The sequence below is a fragment of the Rhinopithecus roxellana genome, chromosome 2, assembly GCF_007565055.1.
Source record: "Rhinopithecus roxellana isolate Shanxi Qingling chromosome 2, ASM756505v1, whole genome shotgun sequence".
Lineage (NCBI taxonomy): Eukaryota > Metazoa > Chordata > Mammalia > Primates > Cercopithecidae > Rhinopithecus > Rhinopithecus roxellana.
Genome location: NC_044550.1, coordinates 99,102,448 through 99,129,328, shown reverse-complemented (window position 1 = coordinate 99,129,328; position 26,881 = coordinate 99,102,448). Strand labels below are relative to the sequence as shown.

General features: G+C 38.3%; 2 protein-coding genes across 9 annotated transcripts in view; one reads left to right on the top strand and one right to left on the bottom strand.

The window, feature by feature from the left end:
* CBR4 (carbonyl reductase 4) overlaps positions 1-26,881 on the top strand; it is a 149,664-nt gene that overhangs the window by 87,700 nt on the left and 35,083 nt on the right. Inside the window, exons 5-6 of the transcript XR_004053655.1 lie at positions 7,644-7,784; positions 16,105-16,240. The gene's annotated coding sequence lies outside the window, so the exon portion shown is untranslated. The remainder of the gene's footprint in view (positions 1-7,643; positions 7,785-16,104; positions 16,241-26,881) is intronic.
* Positions 7,889-26,881, bottom strand: part of PALLD (palladin, cytoskeletal associated protein) — a 434,423-nt gene continuing 415,430 nt past the window's right edge. For 6 of the 8 annotated variants that reach the window (XM_010384435.2, XM_010384436.2, XM_030918276.1 and 3 more), the window contains 6 exons: positions 22,292-22,386; positions 20,297-20,429; positions 14,581-14,788; positions 11,892-12,057; positions 11,244-11,377; positions 7,889-10,095 (listed from right to left, as the gene is read on the bottom strand). In XM_010384435.2, coding sequence (XP_010382737.1) covers positions 9,923-10,095; positions 11,244-11,377; positions 11,892-12,057; positions 14,581-14,788; positions 20,297-20,429; positions 22,292-22,386 — 909 coding nt within the window. In that variant the 3' untranslated portion in view covers positions 7,889-9,922. Of the gene's footprint in view, positions 10,096-11,040; positions 11,087-11,243; positions 11,378-11,891; positions 12,058-14,580; positions 14,789-20,296; positions 20,430-22,291; positions 22,387-26,881 lie in introns of all 8 variants that reach the window. The other 2 variants (XM_010384437.2, XM_030918274.1) reach the window with 1 other exon arrangement.

The following is a 26,881-nucleotide window of genomic DNA, read 5'->3' as shown; positions in this document are numbered from 1 at the left end:
TCCCAGAGGGTTACCCACCAAATGCCAGCGGAGCTGTCCTGTATGAAGTATCTGTTAACCTCTGCTGGAAGGTGTCTCCCACTCAGGAGGCATGGGGTCAGGGACCCACTTGAGGAGGCAGTCTGTCCCTTAGTAGAGCTTGAGCGCTGTGCTGTGAGATCTGCTGCTCTCTTCAGAGCTGGCAGGCAGGAACGTTTAAGTCTGCTGAAGCTGCGCCCATAGCCGCCCCTTCCCCCAGGTGCTCTGTCTCAGGGAGATGGGATTTTTATCTATAAGCACCTGACTGGGGCTGCTGCCTTTCTTTCACAGATCCTCTGTCTGACTATAGTGGCTCTGCCAAGCTGTGGTGGACTCCACCCATTTCAAATTTCCTGGCGGCTTTTTTTATGCTGCAGGGAGATAACTGCCTACTCAAGCCTCAGTATTGGCAGACGCCTCTCCCCGCGCCATGCTGGGGTGTCCCAGGTCGACTTCAGACTGCTGTGATGGCAACGAGAATTTCAAGCCAGTGGATCTTAACTTTCTTGCTGGGCTCCCTACGGGTGAGATCCACTGAGCTAGACCACTTGGCTCCCTAGCTTCAGCCCCCTTTCCAGGGAGTGAATGGTTCTGTCTCGCTGGCGTTCCAGGAGTCACTGGGATATAAATAGAAACTCCTGCCACTAGCTCAGTGTCTGGCCAAACGGCTGCCCAGTTTTGTGCTTGAAACCCAGGGCCCTGGTGGCACAGGCTCCTGTTCTATAGGTGCAAAAACCATGGGAAAAGGGTAGTATCTAGGCTGCAATGCACCGTCCCTCATGGCACAGTCTTTCACGGCTTCCCTTGGCTAGGGGAGGGAGTTCCTCGACCCCTTACACTTCCCAGGTGAGGCGACGCCCCACCCTGCTTCTGTACGCCCTCCATGGGCTGCACCCACTGTCTAATCAGTCCCAATGAGATGAGCTGGGTACCTCGGTTGGAAATACAGGAATCACCTGCCTTCTGCATTGATCTTGCTGGGAGTTGCAGAACGGAGCTGTTCCTATTTGGCCATCTTCAGTGTATGATCTTTTTGATGTGATGTTAGATTGAATTTACTAATATTATGTTGAGGATTTTTGCATGTATGTTCATTAGGGATATGTAGTTTTGTTTCATTAGGGTCTGTAGTTTGGTTTTTTTGTTATGTCCTTATCTGGTTTTGGTGTCAAAATTATGCTGGTCTTGTAAAATAAGTTTGGAAGAATTCTCTTCTGTTCAGTTTTTTGGAATAGTTTAAGAAGAATTGGTAGATTTTGTTTTTTTTTTCTTTTTTAATATTTGGTAGAATTTAGCTGAGAAGTCATCCAGTCCTGGTTTTTTCCTTGTTGGGAGGCTTTTTATTACTGATTTGTTATCATTACTTTTTATTGATCTGTTCAGGCTGCTTCTTTTTGGTTCAGTCTTGGTAGATTGTGTGTGTCCAGGAATTTATCCATTTCCTCTACGTTTTTAAATGTATTGACATATGGTTGTTTATGATAGATCCTAATGATCCTGTGTGTTTCTCTACTATCAGTTGTGACAGCTCCTTTTTTGTTTTTGATTTTGTTTATTTGGGTCTTCTCTCTGTATTCTTAGTCTAACTATTGGCTAGTTGATTTTGTTTATCTTTTCAAAAAACCAACTTTTTGTTGATGTTTTTTATTTTTTAAATCTCAGTTTTGTTTAATTCTACTCTAATCTGTATTATTTATTTCCTTCTGCTAATTTTGGATTTGGCTTGCTTTTGTTTTTTGTTTTTTGTTTTTTTTTTTTTTACTTTTCTAGTTTATTTTAAAACTTGTTTTGGAGACTGGGTCTTGCCATGTTTCCCAGGCTGGGGTGCAGTGGCTTTTCACAGGCTAAATTGGAGTGTGCTGTAGTCTCAAATTCCTGGCCTCAAAGCAATCCAGCCCGAGCCTTCGGAGTAGCTGGGGCTGTAGATGTGCACCACTATGCCCAATTTTTTCCTAGATTCTTAAGATGAATCATTCAGGTATTAGAAATCTTTTTACTTTTTTGATATAGGTGTTTATTGCTGTAAACTTCTCTTAATCATCCTTTTGCTGTATCCCATAGAGTTTGGTATGTTGTGTTTCTGTTTTCATTCATTTCAAGGAATTTTAAAATTTCCTTCTTAATTTCTTCCATCACCCATTGGTCAGTCAGGAGCATGTTGTTTAATTTCCATGTATTTGTACAGTTTTGAATATTCTTCTTGTTATTGATTTCCAGTCTTATTCCATTGTGGTCAGATAAGACACTTGATATGATTTCAGTGTTTAAAAAGTTTTTGAGCTTGTTTTGTGACCTAATATATGGTCAGTCCTGTAGAATGTGCTGATGAAAAGAATGTGTATTCTGTTGCTGTTGGGTGAAATGTTCTGTAGGTGTCTGCTAGGTCCATTTAGTCTGTAGTACAGTTTAAATCCAATGTTTCTTGATTTTCTGTCTAGATGATCTGTCCAGTGCTGAAAGTGGAGCGTTAAATTTCCCAACTGTTATTTTACTGAGGTCTATCTCTCCTTTTAGATCTAATAATATTTGCTTTATATACCTGGGTGCTTCAGTGTTGGGTGCATATATATTTACCATTGTTACGTCTTCTTGCTGAATTGATACCTTTATTATTATATAATGTCCTTCTTTGTCTCTATCACTTTTTACTTAAATAGCCTGTATTATCTGATATAAGAACAGCTACTCCTGCTCACTTTTTGTTTCTGTTTGCATTGATTATTTTTTTCCATCCTTCACTTTCAGTCTTTATGTGTCTTTTACAGGTGAGGTGAGTTTTTATTTGGCAGCATATAGTTGCATGGTTTTTTTTTTTTTTTTCGAGACGGAGTCTCGCTTTGCCGCCCAGGCTGGAGTGCGGTGGCCAGATCTCAGCTCACTGCAAGCTCCGCCTCCTGGGTTTATGCCATTCTTCTGCCTCAGCCTCCCGAGTAGCTGGGACCACAGGCGCCCGCCACGTCGCCCGGCTAGTTTTTTGCATTTTTTAGTAGAGACGGGGTTTCACCGTGTTAGCCAGGATGGTCTCGATCTCCTGAGCTTGTGATCCGCCTGTCTCGGCGGCCTCCCAAAGTGCTGGGATTACAGGCTTGAGCCACCGCGCCCGGCCAGTTGCATGGTTTTTTAAATTCATTCAATGTCTTTTAATTGGGGAATTTAATTTGTTTACATTCAAGGTTATTTATTGCTAGGTGAGGATTTACTCCTGTTGTTTTACTGATGGTTTTCAGGTTGTATATTCCTTTCTCTTTAATCCTCCTTATTGTTTATTTTTGTGGCTTAGTGGTTTTCTGTAGTGATAAGGTTTGATTTCTTTCTCTTTCTCTTTGTGTATCACCTCTACCAGTGAGTTTTATGATTACATTTGTTTTCATCATGGTGGTGATGAAAACAGATCTAAAACTCTCTTGAGTGTTTCTTGTAAGGCTAATCTAGTCTTCCCTTAGTTTTTGCTTATCTGAAAAAGACTTTATTTTCCTTCATTTCTGAGGAATAGCTTTGCTTATATTTAATAAAGAATATTAAAACAATATGCCTTACTGACAATATTTTTCTTTTAGTACATTGAATATATTTTTTCTTTTTTTCCCGGCCTGTAAGGTTTCTACTAAGATATCTGCTGTTGGCCTAATGGGTATTCCCTTATACGTGACTTGACATTTTTCTCTTGCTGTTGTTAGAATTCTTTCTTTGTATTTGACTTTTGACAATTTGATTATAATATGCCTCAGAGATGACCTGTTTAGGTTGAATCTCTTTGGGGACTTTAAACTTCTTAGATCTAGATGTTCATCTCTTTCCCAAAACTTGGGAAGTTTTTGCTATGATTTCATTAAATCTGCTTTTTATACATTTTTCCTTCTCTTCTCCATCTGGAGTTCCAAAATGTAAATATTTGGCCACTTAATAGTGTTCCATACATTCTGTAGGCTTTCTTTATTCTTTTTTTTTTTTTTTTTTTGTCTGCATGAGTTATTTCAAAAGGCCTACCTCCAAGTTCAGAAATTCTTTCCCCTGCTTTGTCTAATCTGTTGTTGAAGCTCTTGATTGCATTTTTTATTTTATTTATTGAATTCCTCAACTCTAAGATTTCTGTTCTTTTTTTTTTTAATGCTCTTTGTTGAATTTCTCATTCAAATCATGAATTATTTTCCTGATTTCATTGAACTGTTTAGCTGTATTCTCTTTACCTCACTGAGCTTCCTTAAGATTATTATTTTCAATTCTTTTTGTGGCATTTCATGTATTTCCTTATGATTTGGGTGTGTTACTGGAGCATTATTGTGTTCTTTTAGAGGTATCATGGTTTCTTGTGTTTTCATGTTTGATATGTTCCTTGATGTTGACTTCTACACATCTGGTAGAACAGTCACCTCTTCCAATTTGATGAAAGGTTTTGTAGGGAAAGACGTATTTGTATTGGTGGATGTTAGAGTGTCAGTTAGGTGGGGTGTGTTAGCTTTGGTTCTAGTTGGATGCAGTACTCTAGTGTCTGTGCAGATTCTTCAGCTGTAATCCACTCTGCTGATGTTTGTAAGTGCCCAGTGGCCTAGACTGTGAGGATTTGTAGCACTGGTGGTACAGCTTTGCTGGGGTGGGCTCACTGGACTGTTTCTCAAATTGGAGGCATGTGTGTGCACAGTGTCAACCAACTTGGGGTCTTGCTTGCTGGGATTGGGGCCACAGGGATGTTTCTCAGGCCCTGGATACAGGCATGCTCATTTGGCCTGGGACTGTGTCTGCCAGAGGTGGGCCAAGTAGGCTGTTTCTTGGACTTGGGACAGTGTTGTGCCTCTTAGCCAGCCAGGGGGTGTGTCCATAGGGGCTGAGCCCATGGGGCTCTTTCTTAGGCCCTGGGCATGGTCATGTGACTGCTCAGCTGACTTAGGGGTGTGTCCACTGGAAGTGAGTCTCCCAGGGCATGGGCACAGGGCTGCTGGGAACATCTAGGACTTGTATGCTGGGATTGGGCCTACTGGACTGTTTCTCATGCCCTAGCCTGGGCACAGGTCCACTGGGTAGGCCTGGGGGCATGTCCATGGAGGTAGGGGGCATTGGGCTGTTTCACAGGCTTAGGAGATAGGCTGGTAGTTGTTCTACCAGGGGCCCAGTTTGGCCAGCTCAAGGGTAGTTATGTATGCTTTGGGAAAATTTGCCAGACTGTTTCTCTGCCTGGAAGTGCAGGCAGTGATGGTTGGTTTTCCTGCTATGCAGGACCAGAGAGAGTCACAGCCAGTCCTGGGCCCAGGTTCTGAGCCTCCAGGGTTGTGGCATTGCAGCCACCCATGTGGGCTTGCTGGAATGACAGAGCCACGGGGCTGGAGAGGTGTATTTGCTACTGGGCCCCACAGCAGGCACCTGAGGGATGGAGAGTACATATCTCATGTTCCTCATCCAGAGGAATGCAGCTGTGCAAATCCACAGGGGCTCTCTAAAGTCAGTTTAGGGCTTGTGAGGACAGTGGAATTCTCCTGTAGTAGGGATTGTAGGTGTTTGCAGTGGTAATGGGGGCTGATGGGGCTCTGCTTACGTTTTCCCAGCAAAGGAGTTTCTTCTCTTGACTCCAGGCCAGTCAGGGTTGGGGGGTGCAGGGGCATGGGGCAGCAGAGACAAGGTGTCCCTATGCTGCCTTCTGGCCTTTCAGTGACTGACAGTACCTCTCCACTCCCCCACTGCACTCTAGTGCTCTTCCATTGACACTTCAGTTGAATGTTAACTGTTTGTTCATTTCTTGGTCCTTTCTTGGGGGGATGAATGCCAGGAACCTCTAGTTAGCCATCTTGCTGACATCACTCTTATGTAACTCCCCTTCCTTGTCAAATACTGTTTTTCATATTTATTCATGCCAATAGAAATGAATCCATTTCTTCACCTTTAACTCTGAATAGTAAGTAATATTTCATTATATGAATTAATCAGTTTTGTTCCTTCTTCTACTAATGGGAAATTAGGATTTCCTCAAATTTTTTATCCTTTTCTACATATTTAAGTTTCTGTGGGGACTGGTTCTTAATTTTTTTTGTGCCATATGCCTTTTTGACCCTCTAGTAAATCATCTGGATCCCTTCTTAAAATAATGTTCATGAGGCATAAAACACACAGGAAAAAATTATTTTTAAGTAATTATCAAAGTATTAAAAACAAATTTATAATACAAATGCCTATAAATTACAACATCTATTGGTAACTCTAACAACTGCCATAATTTTGAAGTAATGCTGAATTTAGATGGATTTTAAGATATTTCAGTATTTGTAATATAATTGCTACCAGGACAGTCCCAGGTATTTTATAGTGTTGTGTTTTGTGCCTACATTCATAATTGAGGGAAATTCTAAATTTCAGCTAGGGGATAATTTTTTTTTCCATCCAAGTTCACAAATTTTAACCATCTGTATAATTTTGTTGGGTGTGTACACATTTTGTAATTGAAATTTTAGTTTCTAACTACACGAAAATAATAGCTGAAATTTATTGAGCTCTTACTGTGTGTCAGGTACCATGTCAAAATTATCCCATATAATCTTCACAGCAGCACAGAAAGAGGGGTGCTGTTTTGATCTCCATTTTCCAAATAAGGAAACAGAGGCTTAGGGAGGTAAAGTAACTGCTTATGGGTCACACATGATCAAAATAGCTGGGATTCAAAGCCTGGCTGGCCAACTCCAACACTCAAGTTCCTCACCACCATAATATAGAAGTTGTATTTCTATAATTTAAAGGAGTCTAACTAAATTTACAGGATGATACAGTAGGTTCTAGCTACAATCCAAGGGGATTGTCATGTTACATGTTACACGTTCATAAAAGGGAAAATCAAGGACAAATTCAGCATTAAAATATATAATGAATCTTGTAAACTACATAGCAAGTCATGGGGTACAGAAGACAATGTGAAATACACAATTTAGTCTAATTCAAATGTATTCAAATGTATCCTCAAAGCTCCATTATATTGCTTATGTAAAAGATAAAATATTTTTACCTTATGGAGGCTGTGAATTACATAAGTGACCAACTTTCTCTTTCCCATAGTAGGAAAGCCTAGGCCCAAATATGTTGTCCATCTTTTGTAACTATGTAGATATTAATGCTATATGTATATATGAATATGGGTGTATGTGTAATCTCATTCCTTGTTCCATTTATACTTATTTTCTTCCTTTTTCCCCTCACTTTTAATTTATATCATCTTGCTGTATTTTATGTATCCTTGTATGTCATGACACTCATGTATTTACATGCATACCTACAGTACACTGCTGTGGCAGGCAGAATTCTAAGATGGCCCCCAATATTCCCATCCTCTGGTGTATACAAACCTTCTCTCAGTTATCCAATCAAATGGCAATCTAGCTGCTACTTTGAAGGAATTTGTAGATGTAATTAAGGTTCCCCAAGTCAGGTGACTTTAAGAAAGGGAGATTATCTGGATGGGCCTGACATAATTTAAAGGGACTGGGCCTTTGATGCAAGAGAAAGTGTGAAAGGGGTCTGAGGTGAAGGAGATTCTCACTAACCCTGAAGATGGAGAGGGCTACATGGCAAGGAATACAGATGGCCTTTAGGAGCTGAGAACAGCTCCTGGCTGAGGGACTAAATGAGACGTTTCTTCTACAATTGCACAGAGCTATCACAACCACTTGAATTTCGAAGAGGATCTTGAGCTCCAGATGAGAATACAGTCCAGCTGATACAATGACTTTAGCTTTATAAGATCCTGAACAGAGAACCCAGCTACATCCTGCCTGAACTTGATTTACAGAACTGTGAGTAATAAATGAGTGATGCTAAGCCTCAAACATCAAAGTTTATGCTGTTATGGCAGCAATAGAAAACTAAAACTGAATGTTTTGCTTCACAAAACTGCAACTATTATTTGTCAAATATTTATTGATGTTAAATCCACATTACACCAGCACAACAATCCAAAGTAGTATGATAGTACTTTTTTTTTTATAAATACAATATAAAGGTGGCAAAATAATGCTAGTTAATCCCAAACCCAGCAAATCAGCAAAAAAAGTCACATTCAGAACAATTTGGCAAGTAAGACGTAAGTCATAATTCTACAATAGAGATAGGTCCATGAGAGACTGTATGGTATCTTAAATTCCGTATTAGCAATGCATTGAAGTGTGGTTAAAGAAACTTGAACCACACTGCATAGAACATCTGCCACCTGGTGCTCAAGCCTATTAATCACTTAAACCTTGGTTGGTTGGTGTTCTTACAAAGAAGTAGAAAGCTGTACATGTGAAACAGTAATATGAAATATATGTGGTGGTACACAGATATAAAATTACTTTAAAAAATACTACGTATGAATTGAGTAACTGAGCTAAGAGAGGCCACTTATTATAAATAATGAAAGATACATGTGTTTTGCATAAGGAATACAGTGTTTTCTTTTCATAGCAAAGTACCATTAAAGCCTCATATTTTATACTACTAGGTCAAATTATATTTTCTCCTTTTAAAATTTATTGGTTCCGACTTAAAACCATCAAGTCTGGTCAGAATCAACTCAGTCTAGCTGAATCAACTCAGTCTAGCCGATGCAAAATCATATGCATTCAAAAAGCAGTCTTTACCGAGATGCCTTTATAAACCTTGGAATCCAGCACCTTCTTAAGGCAGTTTCATGGCAGCCGGGAAGTGAACTAATAATTTTCATTCACCACATCTTGGTGCCTTTGAAAAAATACTTTATGGCACAAACCTGTTTTTGTCTCTCCTTATGTCTCCACTTCCTTCAAGTAGACTAGATCCTACAGGCAATTTCTCATTTATGCCACCATGCAGTCTCAATCCATTTTCAACTTGCTCTACATACCTAAAATCCTCCACTACTACACAAACTTCAGACACACTGCAATTCCACCGCATATGTACTCCACACTTCCAGCTGGCCCTAGGTTCCTTGACTTGTGAATGGCAGTGCTTTTTTCACTTATGTTTGAAGAAAACCAAAGAAAAGCCTGGCCTTTGCTACCTCTCCTGCGCCTTTAACTTTTATCTAAATGAACACACTATAATTGTGCTGGTTGCATTTTCCTTCATTCTCCTCCCTACTCCTTCCAAACCTCTGATTCCTCCAAATACTATATATGCCTTGGTCATTTGGGTCGTTTGGATACTTTTTGTGGAATGAACTGTAATATATTTCTGCTTTATTCAGAGCACTTTATATTATTTATATTTAAATTAGCCTTTTAATATGGTTTGTAAATAAGTTTCCTACCAAGGTAGCATGAAAACACAACACATAAAGAAAAAAAAAAGTTAAGAACTAAGGTATTAACCTTGTTAGAAAACTCTTTTGATATTAATAAAATTTAAGGCAAGTAGTTCCTTCCTTATGATTTAATATAAAAACATTTGCAAAGACAAGGCATTTACTTGGATTTCTTTGTCATTTCTTCTTTTTTCATCCTTACATATTGCACTTGGTTCACTTATCTGTCTGAATACACTGTGCTTCAGAATCATTGTAGTATTGTTTGTGGTACAACTGCCTCATTAAACATTTCACACTATCAGGCTACACAGCACCTATATCTTGTGTTTAAAGGCACTTGTAGATAATACAAATTGTAGTTACCTGTGAATAATTGATTTCCTTTAGTATTTTGGCATTTTAGATCACTTTAATCAAAGCAATTCCAAAGTTTTAAATTGGACAGTAAATGTGAATTTTCTGTGCAATGTGTATATTTATATTAGCATTATCTACTTGAACTCTAAGTTTGGTATATCAAGTAAGAAAAATATTATTTTGGTGTTTTTTTTTTTTTTATTTCTTATAGTCAAAGATATGTTTCTGCCTTTTACATAATGTGACAAAGGAATATGTTGGTCAAGGCAATGGCTGTTTCAGTGTTTCAGCTTTAACAAGAATGCCGGATTACAGGTCCTCACTTTCTACCAAGGCAGTATTCAGTGTCAGGTGAGATGGGTTGGCTTCAGGTTGGAACGCTGCTTTGATGTCTAGTCCCTGGTCCGAAAGTGCTGCATAGCGACTGGCTGAGGGCCGCACTTTTTTTGGCTTGGTGCTCTGTGACTGCTGATGCCACTGGGCTACAAAGAAAAAGAGTAAATAAAGATTTTTAATTAAGATATACTTGGAGAGCCTTTAGATATTTCAAAAATATACAGAATGTCTAGATATATGCCAGGCACATACTCTGTGAAAACTGAACACATCCATGGTAGAAACATGGAAATTTAGGAACACTGTTGCATTTTATTCAAATGTTGCAGATTTACTGTCTATACAGGGTAGTGGGAATAAAGCAGCTAGATTACAAAGGTCAAGAGTAGTTTATCTTTTTTTTTTTTTTTAAACTAAACACTGCAGCACAGGGAATCCTTTGGAATAGCTGATAAGCTTCCTAATTCTTATCCCCCCTCTCCTTTTAAAAAATATTTTTTTCTTCAATAATTACAGCACTTAGGAATTCTGCTGGATGTGGATGCTTTAACACTAATCAATCAACTGAAAGGAATTGTACAGTAGGGAAAGTTGAGGCCACACATTTCTTGATGACCCTCACAAAGTTATTTCAAGAAGAGGCAAAATCTGAAATAAATTCTTAATTTTTTCTAGTTTTCTTTTTATGTCAATGGATCACATAATGTTTATTGTACTAGACTATAAATTCAATAGGAATAATTTTAAATTTAGGATGCATATACACAAATATACATATACAAACACAAGTCTACTGCTGGCTGCTTAAGATATATTAATGAGAAAAGCACTAAGCCACAAAAGTACACATTCCAGGATCAATGGAACACACGTTTAGAGTGCATTAGGACACTGCAATAGAATACAGGAAGAAATGTTAAAAGGCAGTCATTTGCAGAACACAGTAACAAGAACATGTGAAAAACATGGTTATGCCCTTGCCTACTGTTAACTCCTAAGGATGCTTGAGTAATGAAGCCACAACTAACTAGCCAATGTAAGAGAAATCAACATGCATATTTTGCTAATAATTCAAAGTTCCTGAATGATACTTGGGTATTTGTTTTCCTGGTGTGGTTCGCTATTAATGTCGAGAAACTATAAATAGAAAGAGAGAGAGAGCAATATGAATTTTTGACAAAACACAATAGTTGTTTATAAGATTATAAAGAGTAATGTGATTTGCTGTCTAGATATCTAATTTTTTCATAATTTAATGAGTAAATGCAATGAAATGAGATGAAGTGGCACTCACTGTAAACGTCCAGCCTGGCAGTACAGGACACAATCCCTGCTTCATTCTTGGCTGACACAGTATACCACCCAGCATCTTCTTTTGTGGCTCCCTGAATGAGCAGGCAGATGTAGCCATGGTTGTCCTGGTGCATGCTGGAGAAAAGGATAAAGTCATTAGGGTTCTAAATTTTTAAAAAATGGCTTGGACATGAAGCATCATTTTTTAATTAGATCATTAGAAACAGAATTGTGCAAGTTGCTGATAATAGGGTCATACTTATTCTGTAGAGACTACTAGCCCCATTAAAGTTAACGGGAGAAAGAACAGACGTCAAGAGTTGAATACATCTGTGTACTTAATTCCTAGTTGAAGAGTCGAAGATCTGCCTTTACAAAAACCACTGAATAGTCTTTTACCACTAAAGCAAATGAATTCATCTTTTCTTTTAGATAGAAAGATAAACACTTAAGAAATCACCATTAGATCAAATACCATTATAGCTTCCTTCTAAAAGCTTAATCCTACATTGGGTAAAGCATGGTTGTTGTCTTTGATTTCATCAACAGCATGGCTTTTACACAGATTTCCATGCTACATAAAATGTATCTTTTGATACATAAGTAGAACTGAACAGTTATGGATCAGGTTCTCATTGTGCATTCTTACCTCACTCGGTCAGTGCTGTGAGTGAGTGATTCATTTTCTTTCTTCCAAAATATCTGAGGTGGTGGCACTCCCAATACACGACATTCCAGCCGTACTGGGTACCCATCAGCAACTCCTGTGTTTTGGAGCTTCTCAATAAACACAGGGGGTTTGTGTGCTTCTTTAGCTAAGAAAACATGAGATGAATTCTCTATCAATGATACACAAAAGGAGCACTAGAAAGAATTCAGAAGCCTTTTGGAATATTGCTTGAATAGATCTTTTATGATACCATTTTTTACTCCAGGTGGTAAGATGCTAGTCACCTCTCCAAATTACTCTTTTACCAAGCAAAGTTTGTATACTTCATTCCGCTCATTTTTTCCTCAATTAATTCAAGTCTGATAGGCTCACACTGTCCACTGGCCATCTGCTCCACAGAATGCCTGTCTGACGTGCTGTGGGAGACTCCTAAGTCATTGCTAGCATCTGTGATGGCTTCACTACTAATTATGTTACCGATCATTCACAGCCTTAACCAACTACTGCCACCTAGTGGTGCTGAGGACAAGTAGTTCCAGGAATTTGACCACTTAGATTCCCTCACTGCCATTTGTGATCTTTGCCATGAAGATTCTGAATATTTGTAACTCTTAAGTGAGACATGCCATAGAATTTAAAGGGGGCAATTTAAAGGGGAGGCATCTTTATCTAAATTTGGCAGCTTTAAATAGTTACCTGTAAACTAGGAACATATCCTATAAATTACAAATTCCAATTTGTATTCTTTGAAGGAGGCTATAAAAAAGCTTTATTATAACCTTGAAGGAAGGAACCCATTAAAAAAAAAAAAAGGCAACTTTAGTACTTATTCTGAAAAAATCAGGACTGATTGTTAATAACACTCTGAATATTACCATCCAATGGGAAATTGTTTTGTTGCATCAATTGTAGTAGTGGTGGAAACTACTTCAGAGAATGAATAAAGTTTACTTATTTTCTTTTGAACTGCCAACAATGAATCTGAGAATGCATTCCTTTTCCACCACTACTCCCTCAGCTGGAATGACAGACATATAGCAAAGCAGCTAGGAAAGAACTCAAAGAGGATGAAAATTCTACCTGAATTTTTCAAATGCTTAAGACTTTCCAACACCATAAGTTAGTTAGAAGGTTGGATTTTTATTGAATTTTACATGGTTGCCCATCCTAGGCTATTCTGGGAGAAGTAGGAACAGAAGCTCACTTTGTATTCTTTCTGGGGCTCCAGTTTTGCAAAGAACATAAAATGTATAGGTCTTATTGTCGTAGCAACTCATTAGTAAGAATAACATCTACCACTTTGGAGCACTGCTATGCAGGGTACTAGTTATGTAGAGCTTCATACACATTTTTATGATTTAATCCTTAGGAAAACACTGTGAGGCATTATATTCCCATTTTATATATGGAGAAACTAAGTCACAGAGATACCTATTTGCCAAGTGTCACACAACTAGTAAAATAGACAAGAGCCAGGACTGGATCAGATCTGACCCCAAAGATTTTGCTTCCAATTACTGTACATCACCATCTTCTGACAGGAGTGCTAACTGATGCATACTGAGATATCTATATGTCTTTTGGATCCTGAGTCTGTGTCCTAAAGGACAAATATGATCAAAAGGCATATTTAACAGCAGAAAAATGAAATTTTAGTTTGAGGTTAGAGGAATGAAATCAATCGTAGCATGTAAGAATATAGAGTACTTTGTACAAAACTTGAAAGCATGGCTAACCTGTAGCACCACAGCCCACATATTTACCACATTTTTATGTGAAAACATCTTGGTGCCATTATCAGAATCATAATCCAAGAGTTTTATCAAGACCTCCTGAGTTTTATTTTCATTGCTACTTTATTTCTTGAAAGAGCTCAGTGACTTAGTATGTTTAGAAGAGCACTAGGAATCAACAGATTGTGTTAAATCCAATCATCAGCTTACTAAGTGGGACCCTGGTAAAAGTCAGAGAAGATTTGCTGTGATTATCTCATAAGGCTGATGTGAGGGCCAACTGATACATAACATAACTGAAGCACTTTGCATACAGAGGTATAAGAAATAAATGTTTTGTTATGTTCTTTCTTAAAAGAGATCAGGTAATCAGAATCTTTACTTACACCTAACTCTTAAGGATGGTATAAAAACCTTTCCATAAATGTGTTTTCCTTTTAGGCTTCTCAAAGCATAAGACTTCATGTAACAACACTTTTACAGAATAATCAGTGAAAAAGCAAATGTGAGTGTAGTTTGACAATGACTTTGAGGGTAGATGACAATGTTGTTTTAAAAACTAGGGGTGTATGTGTGTATACATATATATGTGTGTATATATATATAAGCAAATTATTTGGTTCTTGGATTCCATACTGCTGTTACTATTTCTCTGTGTAACACTGGGGGCCACTGCACACACGGGAGGTCAAATGACCCAAAAGAGCTAATGAAATCTTTTTCTCTCTTTGCCAGGTTAGTGGGAGAAATGAAAGATTTCTGTTTCTGTTTTGCTAGGCCTTATAACCATGTCCTCATTGGCTATTTTGATGATACAATCTACTTTTTCAATACTTTGATGTATTTTCCATATTGGTTAGTAATGTAGAATTAGTTTACATTTGTAAGTCTGATGTTCATGCTGTCAGAGAGCAAGGATTCACAGATGAGCCTACCAGCAACCACAAGCTCCAGGCTGAATGAGTTCTGTCCTGCTCGGTTGGTGGCTATACATGTGTAGATGCCGGCATCACGTGACGTGACTGGCTCTATGATCAGAGAGTGCACCCCGTTCTCACGCACCAGCATCTTGTGAGCACTGTCAGGGCGTATGGGCTTGCCATCCAGTTGCCAGCTTAGATCTGGGGTTGGTAACCCACTGACCTAAATCATAAAAGAAATACATGTAAATTTTTGTATTAAAACAGGGTGAAATCACTGATAGCGAAGAGGTCAGCATAAATTCCTCCTTCAGTAGCACAAGAGATGGCTTTTTTTTTTTTGACAGAGTTTCACTCTTGTTGCCCAGGCTGGAGTGCAATGGCACAATCTCAGCTCACTGCAACCTCCACCTCTCGGGTTCAAGCGATTCTCCTGTCTCAGCCTCCTGAGTAGCTGGGATTACAGGTGCCTGCCACTACGCCAGGCTAATTTTTGGTATTTTTAGTGGAGACAGGGTCTCACCATGTTGGCCAGGCTAGTCTTGAACTCCTGACCTCAGGTGATCCGCCTGCCTCAGCCTCCCAAAGTGCTAGGATTACAGGCGTGAGCCACTGCACCCAGCCAAGAGATGGCTTTTACTATCAGCTCATGTTACTCTTCTGCTTAAAACTTTTCAGTGGCTTCCTGAGCACTCACCAGCTTACATATAAACAATTCTTACAGAGCAACCTAGAGATGACTGAGATGGGATTTTAAAAATTATGGTCATTGTCTTACCTTGCCCAGGACTATAGAGATTAATGGGATGATGTCAGCACCAGGCTCTGGGCTTTTTTGAAAAAAGATGCTCAACAATAACAAATAGCTGGCATTTATACACAGTACTGTAAAGCTTCTCATCAAGGAGTAGCAGTAGTTATGGAGAATGCATTTGTCAGCACATAGGGCTGCTATTATTTTATAATCCTTGAAACTGAATAACAAGAGCAATACAAAATTATCCAGAAAGCCATCTCAACAAATTACCATCACAATGGAAACATCATAAAATCTTGAGGCCTTGACAGCTGTGTTGACCAGAGATCAGATAAAAGCACATTTAATTGCTAATAACATGTTGTGCTGCAAAGGGTCAGGATGGTTGCCATCTGCCAGCTTTTTAGTTTTGCCCTTGATTTTGAATGGAAGAAATGCACTGTTAAGGAAGGCCTTTTTACCCCCGACCCCCAGCTTTACTAGTAGGAAGTTATATACAAAAAAAATGTCACTTAGACTGCAAAACAGTTCTGAAGAACCAGCTTTGCCAGAATCAGCCAGAGGACTCACAAATTCCATTCCTGCTACGTGATACTCACTGATATTACCCGCAGGATGCCTCCCACCACACATGTAGCAAAGGGCTGCGGCATTTAAAGTAAATTTAAATGACTGGTTAAAAGGATAAAGAGGTTTTGGAAACAAACAGCAGTAGTTAGGCAGCTTGGCTTCTGAGATGCTCAGGCTCTGTGTTCTCCCATCTATCCACTTGTTGTCCCCAGCTCTCCATATACAGTGCTTGACCTGTTTGGATGTCATCAGAAGTGGTGTGGAGGAAGAGGGAGTGGACATCTTTGATCAGGCTCCTTGTTCCCACATCCAGAAACGAAGTGGCACTGCTTCTTCCTACTTTACCAGGTTAGATCCTATATAAGCCATCTACTGACTGAAGTAACAGTATGTTTAGTAGGAGAGATGCCCAAAGCATGGGTACTCTCAAACCACATGATTCACAGTGAACCTACCCAGTGGATAGTTATTCATGCTAGGGCAAAGAGAATGCCCCTCCTACCTTTTTTCTAACCCATTCTCCTGGCTAAGTAAAGACAGCATGATCTCAGGAGCTGAAGGTCCCCACCAGCAGGTCACAATGTAACTAGATCTCTACTCTTAGGGCACATGGACATAGTGGGGAGAGAAGAGCATGCTTGTTGCTATAGGAGTGGAATTCGTTATTTTCCTGAAAATTGAGTACCAGTCAAGGATAATCAGTGTCTAGGAATGTTCCTCAGGGGCTAAAAGGGGAGGGAGCTTTTTAGAGGAAAAGCAAACCACTGCTTTAGCATTTGGTGTTTGGCTTATCTTCAGGACTTTTTCCCCTTTCAAAGCTTAAATACACTGATTTTTTTTTTCTTCCTTATCTATCTGTACATGTGGCAAGATTTTTCACTTTTTTTTTTTTTTTTTTTTTTAAATAGACAGAGGCTCGCTCTGTCACCCAGGCTGGAATGCAGTGGGCACAGTCTCAGCTCATTGGAACCTCCGCCTCCCGGGTTCAAGCAATTCTCTTGCCTCAGCCTCCTGAGTAGCTGGGATTACAGTCACCTGCCAGCATGCCTGGCTGATTTTTTTGTATTTTGGTAGAGATGGGGTTTCACCATGGTGGCCAGGCTGGTCTCGGACTCCTGACCTCAGGTGATACACCTGCCTCGGCCTCCCAAAGTGTTAGGATTACAGGCGTGAGCCACTGTGCCCGGCCGATTTTTCACATTTTCTTTATCCAGGTCAGATCATCATAGTGAAATAAATAAGCAGTTTACTTTTTGTTTCCAATATTATTTTAATGGCAGGAGTTTTAAGGACACTTATGTGCCAGTCCCGTGAAAGACAGTACTATTATTTCTTTCTTAAATATGATTAAAAATAGAGATAACAGTATGGTGAATGTCTATATACCCATCATTTAGTCACTCTTATTTTTTATATTTTAAAATAAATCTCAGATTTCATATACTATTACCCCCATATAGCTCAGTATGCATTTCTAAAAACAAGACTTTTCTTATATAATCACAATTCCATTTTACACATAAAATAAATAATTCCTTGGTATAATCTAATGATCTATTTAAAATAAAATTCTCCTGGTTAACTCAAAACATCATTTTACAAGTGGTCTGTATGAATTTTTAAAAGTATTTTTTAATTGATAAAAATTGTATATAATTATGCACATATTTTAAAATATGTATATGCTGTGAAATAGCTAAATTGAGCTTATTAACATATGTATGACTTCACATGCTTTTTTGTGGTAAGAACACTCAAAACCTACTCTTAGCAATTTTCAAGTGTACAGTACGTTGTTATTAACTATAGCCACCATGTTGTAAGACGGATCTCTTGAACTTATTCCTGTCTAAAACTGAAATTTTATATGCTTTGGCTAACATTTCCCCAACTCTCCCTCTCCCCATCCAGCCCCTAGTAATCACCATTCTATTCTCTGCTATGAGTTCAACTTTTTTAGATTACACATGTAAGTGAGATCCTGTAAGTATTTATCTTTCTGTGCCTGGCCTATTTCACTTAACATTATGTCCTCCAGGTTCATCCATGTTGTCACAATGACAGGATTATAATTTTCCACCGTGTGTCTATGTATGTGTATATATATCTCGTATTTTCTTTATTCATTCATCTGTTGACACTTAGGTTGATCCCATAGCCTGGCTATTATGAATAGTGCTGCAATGAACATGGGAATGTAGATATTGCTACTAATATCTTTTTTTTTTTTGAGACAGGGAGTCTTGTTCTGTTGCCCAAGTTGGAGTGCAGTGACACGATCTCAGCCCAGTGCAACCTCTGCCTTCCAGGTTCAAGTGATTCCCCTGCCTCAGCCTCCTGAGTAGCTGGGACTACAGATGCGTGCCACCCACCTAGCTACTTTTTGTATTTTTAGTAGAGATGGAGTTTCACCATGTTGGTCAGGCTGGTCTCAAACTCCTGACCTCAAGTTATTCACCTGCCTCAACCTCCCAAAGTGCTGGGATTACAGGTGTGCACCACGACACACGGCCTCTGATTTCATTTTCCTTGGATATATAAGCACTAGTAGAATTAACTGGATCATATGGTGCTCTACTGTATAATTCTTAATTATAGACCAAAAATGAAGTAAATACTCATATATATATATATATATATATATATATATATATATATATAGACTGAAACCCAATTTGTGTATTTATACTGTAAAAAAATGATCCTGAGAAATAAAATATTTTTGTTATATTTATTTTTATACATTTCTACAATCCCAGATTTACTTTCTGAAGAAACAATGCCCAAATCCTCTAAGCAGCTTATATTTGTGTTCTGATATCCCATAGAAACCAGCAGAGGGAGCCCAAATAACTTTTTAAAACCTTATCCATATTTAAGAGTTAAACTGAATTTAAGATCAGTAAATAGTGGGGCAAAAAAGAAATCAAACGAAAAATTTTAGAGCAGTGTTTCTTAAACATTTTTTCCCTAGACTCCTTTGAGAAATGGATGAAAATTATCTTACACACATAATTTTGTAGGTAATTTCAGAGTTCAAACACCTAATGAAGCCTGCCTACCCAAGGACTGTGGGTTAAAAAGCCTTGCTATAGGCCGGGTGCGGTGGCTCATGCCTGTAATCCCAGCACTTTGGAAGGCCGAGGCGGGTGGATCACGAGGTTAGGAGTTTGAGACCAGCCTGGCCGACATGGTGAAACCCCGTCAGTACTAAAGATACAAAAAATCAGCCTGTTGTGGTGGCGCGCACCTGTAATTCTAGCTACTCAGGAGGTTGAGGCAAGAGAATCACACTTGAACCCGGGAGGTGGAGGCTGCAGTGAGCCGAGACCACGCCACTGCACTCTAGCCTGGGTGACAGAGGAGACTGTCTCAAAAAAAAAAAAAAAAACAAAAAGCTCTGCTGTAAAACAGACGAAAGAAAGATGTCACTCTCACTTCTCTTAGAATTAGAAAATGGGGGCTGGGCACAGTGGCTCACACCTGTAATCCCAGCATTTTGGGAGGCTGAGGTGGGCAGATCATGAAGTCAGGAGTTTGAGACCAGCCTGACCAACATGATGAAACCCCGTCTCTACTAAAAATACAAAAATTAGCTGGGCATGGTGGCGCATGCCTGTAATCCCAGCTACTCAGGAGGCTGAGGCAGGAGACCCGGGAGGTGGAGGTTGCAGTGAGCCGAGATTACACCACTGCACTCCAGCCTGGGTGACAGAGCAAGACTCCGTATCAAAAAAAAAAAGAATTAGAAAATGGGAGGAATAAAAGTCAGAGTAGATACATGGATACAAAATTTGTATGAAAAAAGAATGAAGACATGGTAGATTTATCATATTTATTATTTCAATATTTAAAGGGATAAATAAAACTCCTGATGACTTTCTAGAGTATGTCATGTAGGGTTCTGAGTAAAGAACATATTTAATTTAGATTTAAAAGTAAAGAATCATAGTAAACAATATATAAATATCCAGCATATTTCACTTTTCCCCCACTTAAGCTAGAATCATTTTATTTTTTGAGACAGGGTCTTGCTCTGTCAGCCAGGCTGGAATTCAGTGGTTCAATCACATCTCACTGCAGCCTTCAGCTCCCAGGCTCAAGCAGTCCTTCCAACTTAGCCTCCCAAGTAGATGGGACTATAGGCACATGCCACCATGCCTGGCTAACTTTTGTATTTTTGGTAGAGATGGGTTTCTCCATATTACCCAGGCTAGTCTTGAACTCCTGGGATCAAGCGATCTACCCGACTTTGGCCTCTAAAGTGCTGGGATTAAAGGTGTGAGCCACTGTGCCCAGCCCTCATTTTATACTTTATGTAATTTCCCCAAAAGGAACTATAGAGAAATGGCAAGTGAGAGAGAAGTGAGGCAATAGGATATGCAAGCAATAACAAAATCTTACTTTGCAGTCCATTCTGCAGAGTTTTCCTTCTTGAACAGTCAGATCTCCAGGAGCCTGCAAGAAGTGAGGTCTGAAGAATCGCTCCTGAATTGGTTCATTTTCGTCTCCACTGTCCCTTGATCTAGAACGAGGCCTTGAAACAAGAAAGATGACATATAGAAATATAGATAGTAGTTATTTACAGACTTTTAGTCATCTGTTTTCTTAAAATACATGGGTTTATAATATGATTTCTTTATCTGATCCCTATATCTAAGATTTACACATTAAAAAATCAGAAAAGCAAAATCTTAATTTGGAAGTTTACTATAAATTTAATTATCTGCCAATTGCAGGGTTCTATAAATCATAAAAGGGGAAATGGAAAAAAATGGGGTATTATATATTAACATTTTTCCTAAATGTTTTTAAACCTTTATGAAAAGTAGCATTATTGCTCATTTATTACCAAATCTTTTTGAACAGAAGTTACTAGAACTTTCCACTGTGATTTTCAAATTTGTAGGAAATTAAAAGTTCTGATGATCCTATAAAATTCAATATATTTTTAATTAAAATTCCTTTTTATATTAAACAGGAAAACAAATTACATTTTTAGGCAAGTTTTCTTTTGCATTAGTTATCCATATGCCTAGAGGCATTATTTTTTGCTTTAAAAAATGAGATTGTACAAATCTCCCAGATTCTGTGCATCTCTGTCACTTTTAAAGGTTGCCAGAGAAACCTTTAAGAGGAATACAGTTGAAAGTAATTGCAGGGAAGACTTAAAAGATGTTGAATACAAATTCTGTATGTAGTCACTACAAGAAAAGTTTTAAAACACTTCACTAGGAAAAGCAAGAGTGGAACAAATGAAAGAAGTATACTAGGCTAATAATTATTAGCTTTTTAATATAGTTTACCCTTCTCCAAGTATAGATCTAATTTATGAGAAAAAGCTTTCCAGGACCCACTGATATATGGAAAGGCTTAAATGTGTTGTGCACAACAAGAAAAGCAAAGAGAATAACGCAAGACAATGGACTGAATACTGTATATGCAGTGTTTATACTCAAAGGTACAGGCTAGCATCCTGTGAACAGGCATTGCCATGATGAAGTTAATCTGCACATGCTCTGGTGCCAGAACTGTCTTCCAAATGTTGAACAAAAGTCTTTGTGGATCCAGTCACACCAAGGAGGTGTAGACACACCACTTGTTTGATGCTTACTCAGTTTTCTGCCTACTCTCTGAGCTAACTATGTATTCTCTTCACTAAAGGCGTTTGCACCTATGGCCTGTAATTTAGAGTCAGGACTATTTGAGAATATTCTGTCTATAAAATATCTAAACAGGCCAAGTTGACAGTATGGTTGACTCACTGTATTTTTTTCTTTAAGTGCAAATTTGTTACTAAGAAGTAATATCCTTTCTCTATCCCTGCCTACCATTGTTCCATCAGTGTCCTTGCATAGACTCAGAACTACTAGGAATGGAAAGCATCTCTATTGCCAGCAGATATCTGAGTATTTAAAATGTGACAAATCTTACCTACAAGATTTGTAGTCTAATGGTCTTATGTTTTGAACTAAGTGACTGAAAAATGAACATTAATAAATGAGCTGATTTTAAGAAACCTAGTGGCAATAGTTTTTAATGGTCAACTCACACAGCTGTTGGTTAGAGAGGTTTGGTTTCCAACATTTGTGTACCATTTCGTAGTGTTTTCATATGCCATTTAAAAGTGCTGATTCTTGATTTATTTGTCTATAGAATATGTCTATTTAACAAACTAATAGAAAATCTGGATGGGCTTAGCACACATCAGCAAATGTTTGCTCCCATTCCCTTTCTGCATCGCAACGGAGAATAATCAAGGAGCCACACACTTCAGGTTTGTGTTCATATTGTCTTCCAATTATGTTTACTTTTGTGGTTATATGATTCTAATAGTACTAAATTTATAGTAATAAATAAAATAATAGCGACACTTATGGGAAGGAACATGTTAAATACCTTCTGACATGAGGATGGCCTGAGGGAGACCGGGGACTTCGACCTCTTTGGTTGACAGCCTGTACCATTAGCCGTCCAGTACAACTGATGCGGCCCTATAGAAATATTAGGAAATAAATGATTTGTTATTTAAAACTATTAACCACTAAGCATTATCATGCCTACTATCCTATTCTCTATAAGACATTATTTCATAAGAAATCAGTGTGCCATGTTAGTCATCGCTCTAACCCTTTTCAGAAAAACACTTTCCCTGTGAGTTCCATGCCTCAGTAAAACTGTTTTTACCTGAAGAACTTGAAGGTGACAAGGCCTTTTTTGAAAATCTTAAGTAAGCTTTACTGTTTTATCTAGGATGGTATTTAAAATGACAACCTTTGATTAATTGTAACCAGCAAAGGTCTCCATAACACACGACGCTGAATTGTAAAATATAGCAGGACATCAGTCTCTTGTGAAGATTCCATTTTCATGGTCATCTACCAGCTGTAGCCAATTCTGAAATCAAACCTAGATGATTTCAGTTTTTTTAGTAATATACTAATTATAGTAATATACTAATATATAGTATATAGTAATATACAAATTAAATGTTAGTGGCTGGCCGGGCGCGGTGGCTCATGCCTGTTATTCCAGCACTTTGGGAGGCCAAGGCGGGTGGATCATGAGGTCAGGAGTTCGAGATCAGCCTGGCCAATATGGTGAAACCCCGTCTCTACTAAATAAATACAAAAATTAGCTGGGCGCGGTGGTACACACCTGTAATCCCAGCTACTTGGGAGGCTGAGGCAGAAGAATTGATTGAACCTGGGAGGCGGAGGTTGCAGTGAGCTGAGATGGTGCCACTGCACTCCAGCCTGGGTGACAGAGCGAGACTTCGTCTCAAAAAAAAAAAAAAAAAAAAAGTTACTGGCATCCCTTTCTTAAACCATGTATTAAAATGAGCATGATAATGATAAAATGAGTGTTATGTAAGAAGTATGAGTGGGATGATAAGGAGAGCTTCATGAGTAAATGAAGCCATATTCTCATGAAATGAAAATATTTGAGATTTAAAAACCGGAAGCAGTTAAATACCTAAAATATGTGGGTCATATGATAAGGGCCTATGTAATAATAATAAAAAAAAAACCTATATTTTATCTCTTAAATTTGTCAATTGAAATTTTGATGGGGTGGTGGGGTCGGGGAGATAGCCAGAAGTTGGTGAATGGATACAAAATTACAGCTACATAGGAGGAATCAGTTTTAGTGTTTCACAGCACTGTAGGATAACAATTTATTATGTATTTTCATACAGCTGGAAGAGTGGATTTTGAGTGCTTCCAACACAAATGATAAATGAGGTGACAGATATGCTAATTACCATGGTTTGAGCATTACACATTTTATACATGCTTTGAAATATCACACTGTACCTCATAAATATGTATAATCATTATGTCAATTAAAAATAATAAAAGCAAAAAAAGAGATTGATAAATGCTGTCACATGTGAACAGACAAGTGATACTCAGGGCACCCAGATGACATGGATAAGCCACACATTGTTACTTTGGTTTTTGTTTCAGCTCCTTCTCTTAATTTTTTTTTCACTGTTACCAGCACAGTAGCAAAAAAGATGATTTTTCTCCTTCACTCTCTCAGAATGAGAAGATGTGCTTCTAAATTTTGATGACTGCCAAAGGTAACAGCAAGAGAGGAAAAACGAGAAGCAGATGTACCACCAATGATTAGACTTAGTGAATTCTAGCTCAGAGTTGATGAGAAGCCCTCATGCACTTACACTCAGAATATAATTATTCCATTGGCTCTCAGTTTCATTGCAAGCTGCCTATAGAGACAGGTAACAGAAGCTGCAGTGTTCTGTGTGTTTTGAAGAACTGCTTTCCAACTGTGAGTAGACTGGAGTGAGGGTCAGGGTGAGGGCACTAGTGGAGGGAATGCAGAGAAAAAAACCCATAGTAGGATTCAGTGAAGGGCAGGACTCTAACTGGGCGGGGGGGTCTCTGCAGGTCTCCTAAAACCTGGACTTCTTTAGGGCTACAACCACCCAGAAAAGGCAAAGACATAGGAATGTAATACAGACAGGAGAATGAGGAATTACCAAAAAGAGGTCATCACAAAGAAACAAACATAACTAGTTTTATATCACTACATATGTGACTCCCTCTGGCACTCACGGTGTTTGCTATTGAGGTCACAGTTAAAACACTGTGTTTCCCGAAAATTTCCAAGGAGACATGAAGTCTAACATTATGAAGGAGAATTATTTCTAACTCAGATTAACTGTATCTGAAGCACAGGCCACTTGATACAGATTCTCTCATGCTAAACTCTTGGCAAACATTTAGGATTCCCTAAACTAGCTTGAAATCTAAAAATTAATTTCATCCAACTTCTCCAGATCTGTACTTGCTATAGAAAATCTAGATATAACTTGCTTAGAAGACCCCCATCATGAACTACCCAACTGATGCATCATACAAGATAACAAATGGACACATAAAATTAATGATTCTTTTTGGAGGTTGAGGACAAAGAAGTGTGTGTATTGTTCTACACAAATAGCTTCAATTGTACTGATATGGGATATGGCTTCCTTATTATGTACTTTGCGGCTTCCATGATGAAATGCTTATAATTTGGATATATCCTTCCTTGTGACATGAAGCCCAGAAGATCCACAGTAAGTTAAAATGAACTAATCATTTATGCAGTTAGAAAAAGATATAATGTAAGTTAAATTCAGACTTAACCTTGAATTTGGACAAGGAGGTATGGGTTGTTACAAACAGTCAAACAAACCCACCCCACTAACCTGGATTTGAGTTTTGACTTTTCATAAAACTTCGAGCAAATCACTGAATTCGTTCAAGCCTTTGTTTCTTCTTCTATACAAACAGGGATGCTACATGTACCTCTCACAAGGATGTTTTAAGGGTTAAATGATGTAACCTAAATGCTCTTGTAAATATCAAATGATATGTGACATCATAAATTATCATTATTAAATTCCTCATAGCTGGTACTGTGTTACCACGGGTCTGAGATATTATGCATGGACATGCATCAAGATGGTTTTTAGGAGCCCCAGCAGCTTGGTGGACCCCAGTAAGAATTTCCATGTGAATATACTTTATGTGAGGTATATGCGTACCTCCTTTTAAAATTCCTTCATATTTAACCAATATCTCCCCTGCCACTTAGTAGTCTTAATCCTGGGATGGGCCTCAAATACCTTCGTGTGGCACTCAGTGGCTCTGGAATCAGTCTAAGTTTGCAAACCAGTTCTGCTGTCCCTTACAGACGAGTGACTTTAGGTAGGTAACTTAATCTTTCTAAGTTTCCTTCTCTGTAAAATAGGACTATATAGTTAATACCTAATGGGTTCTTATGAAGATTAAAGGCATTAATACTTGTAAAGCACCTGGCAGCATTGTGTTTTGCATGAAGCCAGTGCTCAAAATGTTAAATTATTGTAGCACTCACTATGGATATAATTATAATAACCAGTTTTGAGGCATCCTTTAGAATTGTTTATGTAATGGGATTTTATTTTTCTTGGTATTAGAATGTAATTTACTCCAAAGGAAAAACAAAATACCTTTGGCATAGGAGGCAGACTATGTGGGAAGCAGATTAACCTTTTTAACTTCTGTTGGTGCTTGAAAGGTGCTAAGCACAATCATACTGAAATGTGCTTGTTAGTGTGATGGCTGCATTTGAGGTGGAGGAGGAAATATGCCCTATTCAACTCTAAACAGATCCTTGATATGCTTAGCCTGCCTCTTCCTCCCCTCTCCACAAACAAACAAACAAACAAACAAAAAAAAATAGGTTGGCATACTACTCTGGAGAGATCACACATTTCTACACTGTTTTCAAGGTTTTCGCTGCTACTGCTTAAAACCATATATACAAATATTGCCACAGAATATTTCCTTAACTTCCCAAATTTAAGAAAAAGGAATAGTTACCATTTGTAATCTTTCTATTCTGATAGCAGCCTTCACTTCTGAACATGAAAGGGGAAGGTGTGGTCTTCGGGAGGCAGAATTATTAGTTTGATTTATATAGTGTTATTGGCTAAATATATTACTAACCAATACATAACCAGGAGCATTTAGAGAGCATCCAAACTAAGAAGTTGTATAATTGTGTCGTTTTTGTTTGGGAAAGAGAAAGAAAAAAACTCCAGGGTTCAGTGAAGCTTTTTTAAAAAGATGTCTTCAATGTGCATAATAGAAAGTTCAGGTTTTTAAGTCTCAACATACTGTTTTTGACAAAGATCATACAGAATTAGCAATAAGTGATTTTAATAATATGCCTAAAACCCTGGTAATCATAGTAGGCTCTGATGCACATTAATGCTGTTGCATTTGCTTTTATTAATTTTCTCATTTCTATCTGCTTTACTATTAACGTAAGAATAATGGAAGGGAATGTTTAAAGTGAAGTTTGAAATGAGCCAGGAAACCTTATAATGCTAAAACAAAACACAAGCAACAAACTAACATTTTATATTTAACTCAGTTGTGTGTTACTTTTCTATTCCAAACAAATCCACAGAGTTTAAAACTTACATTA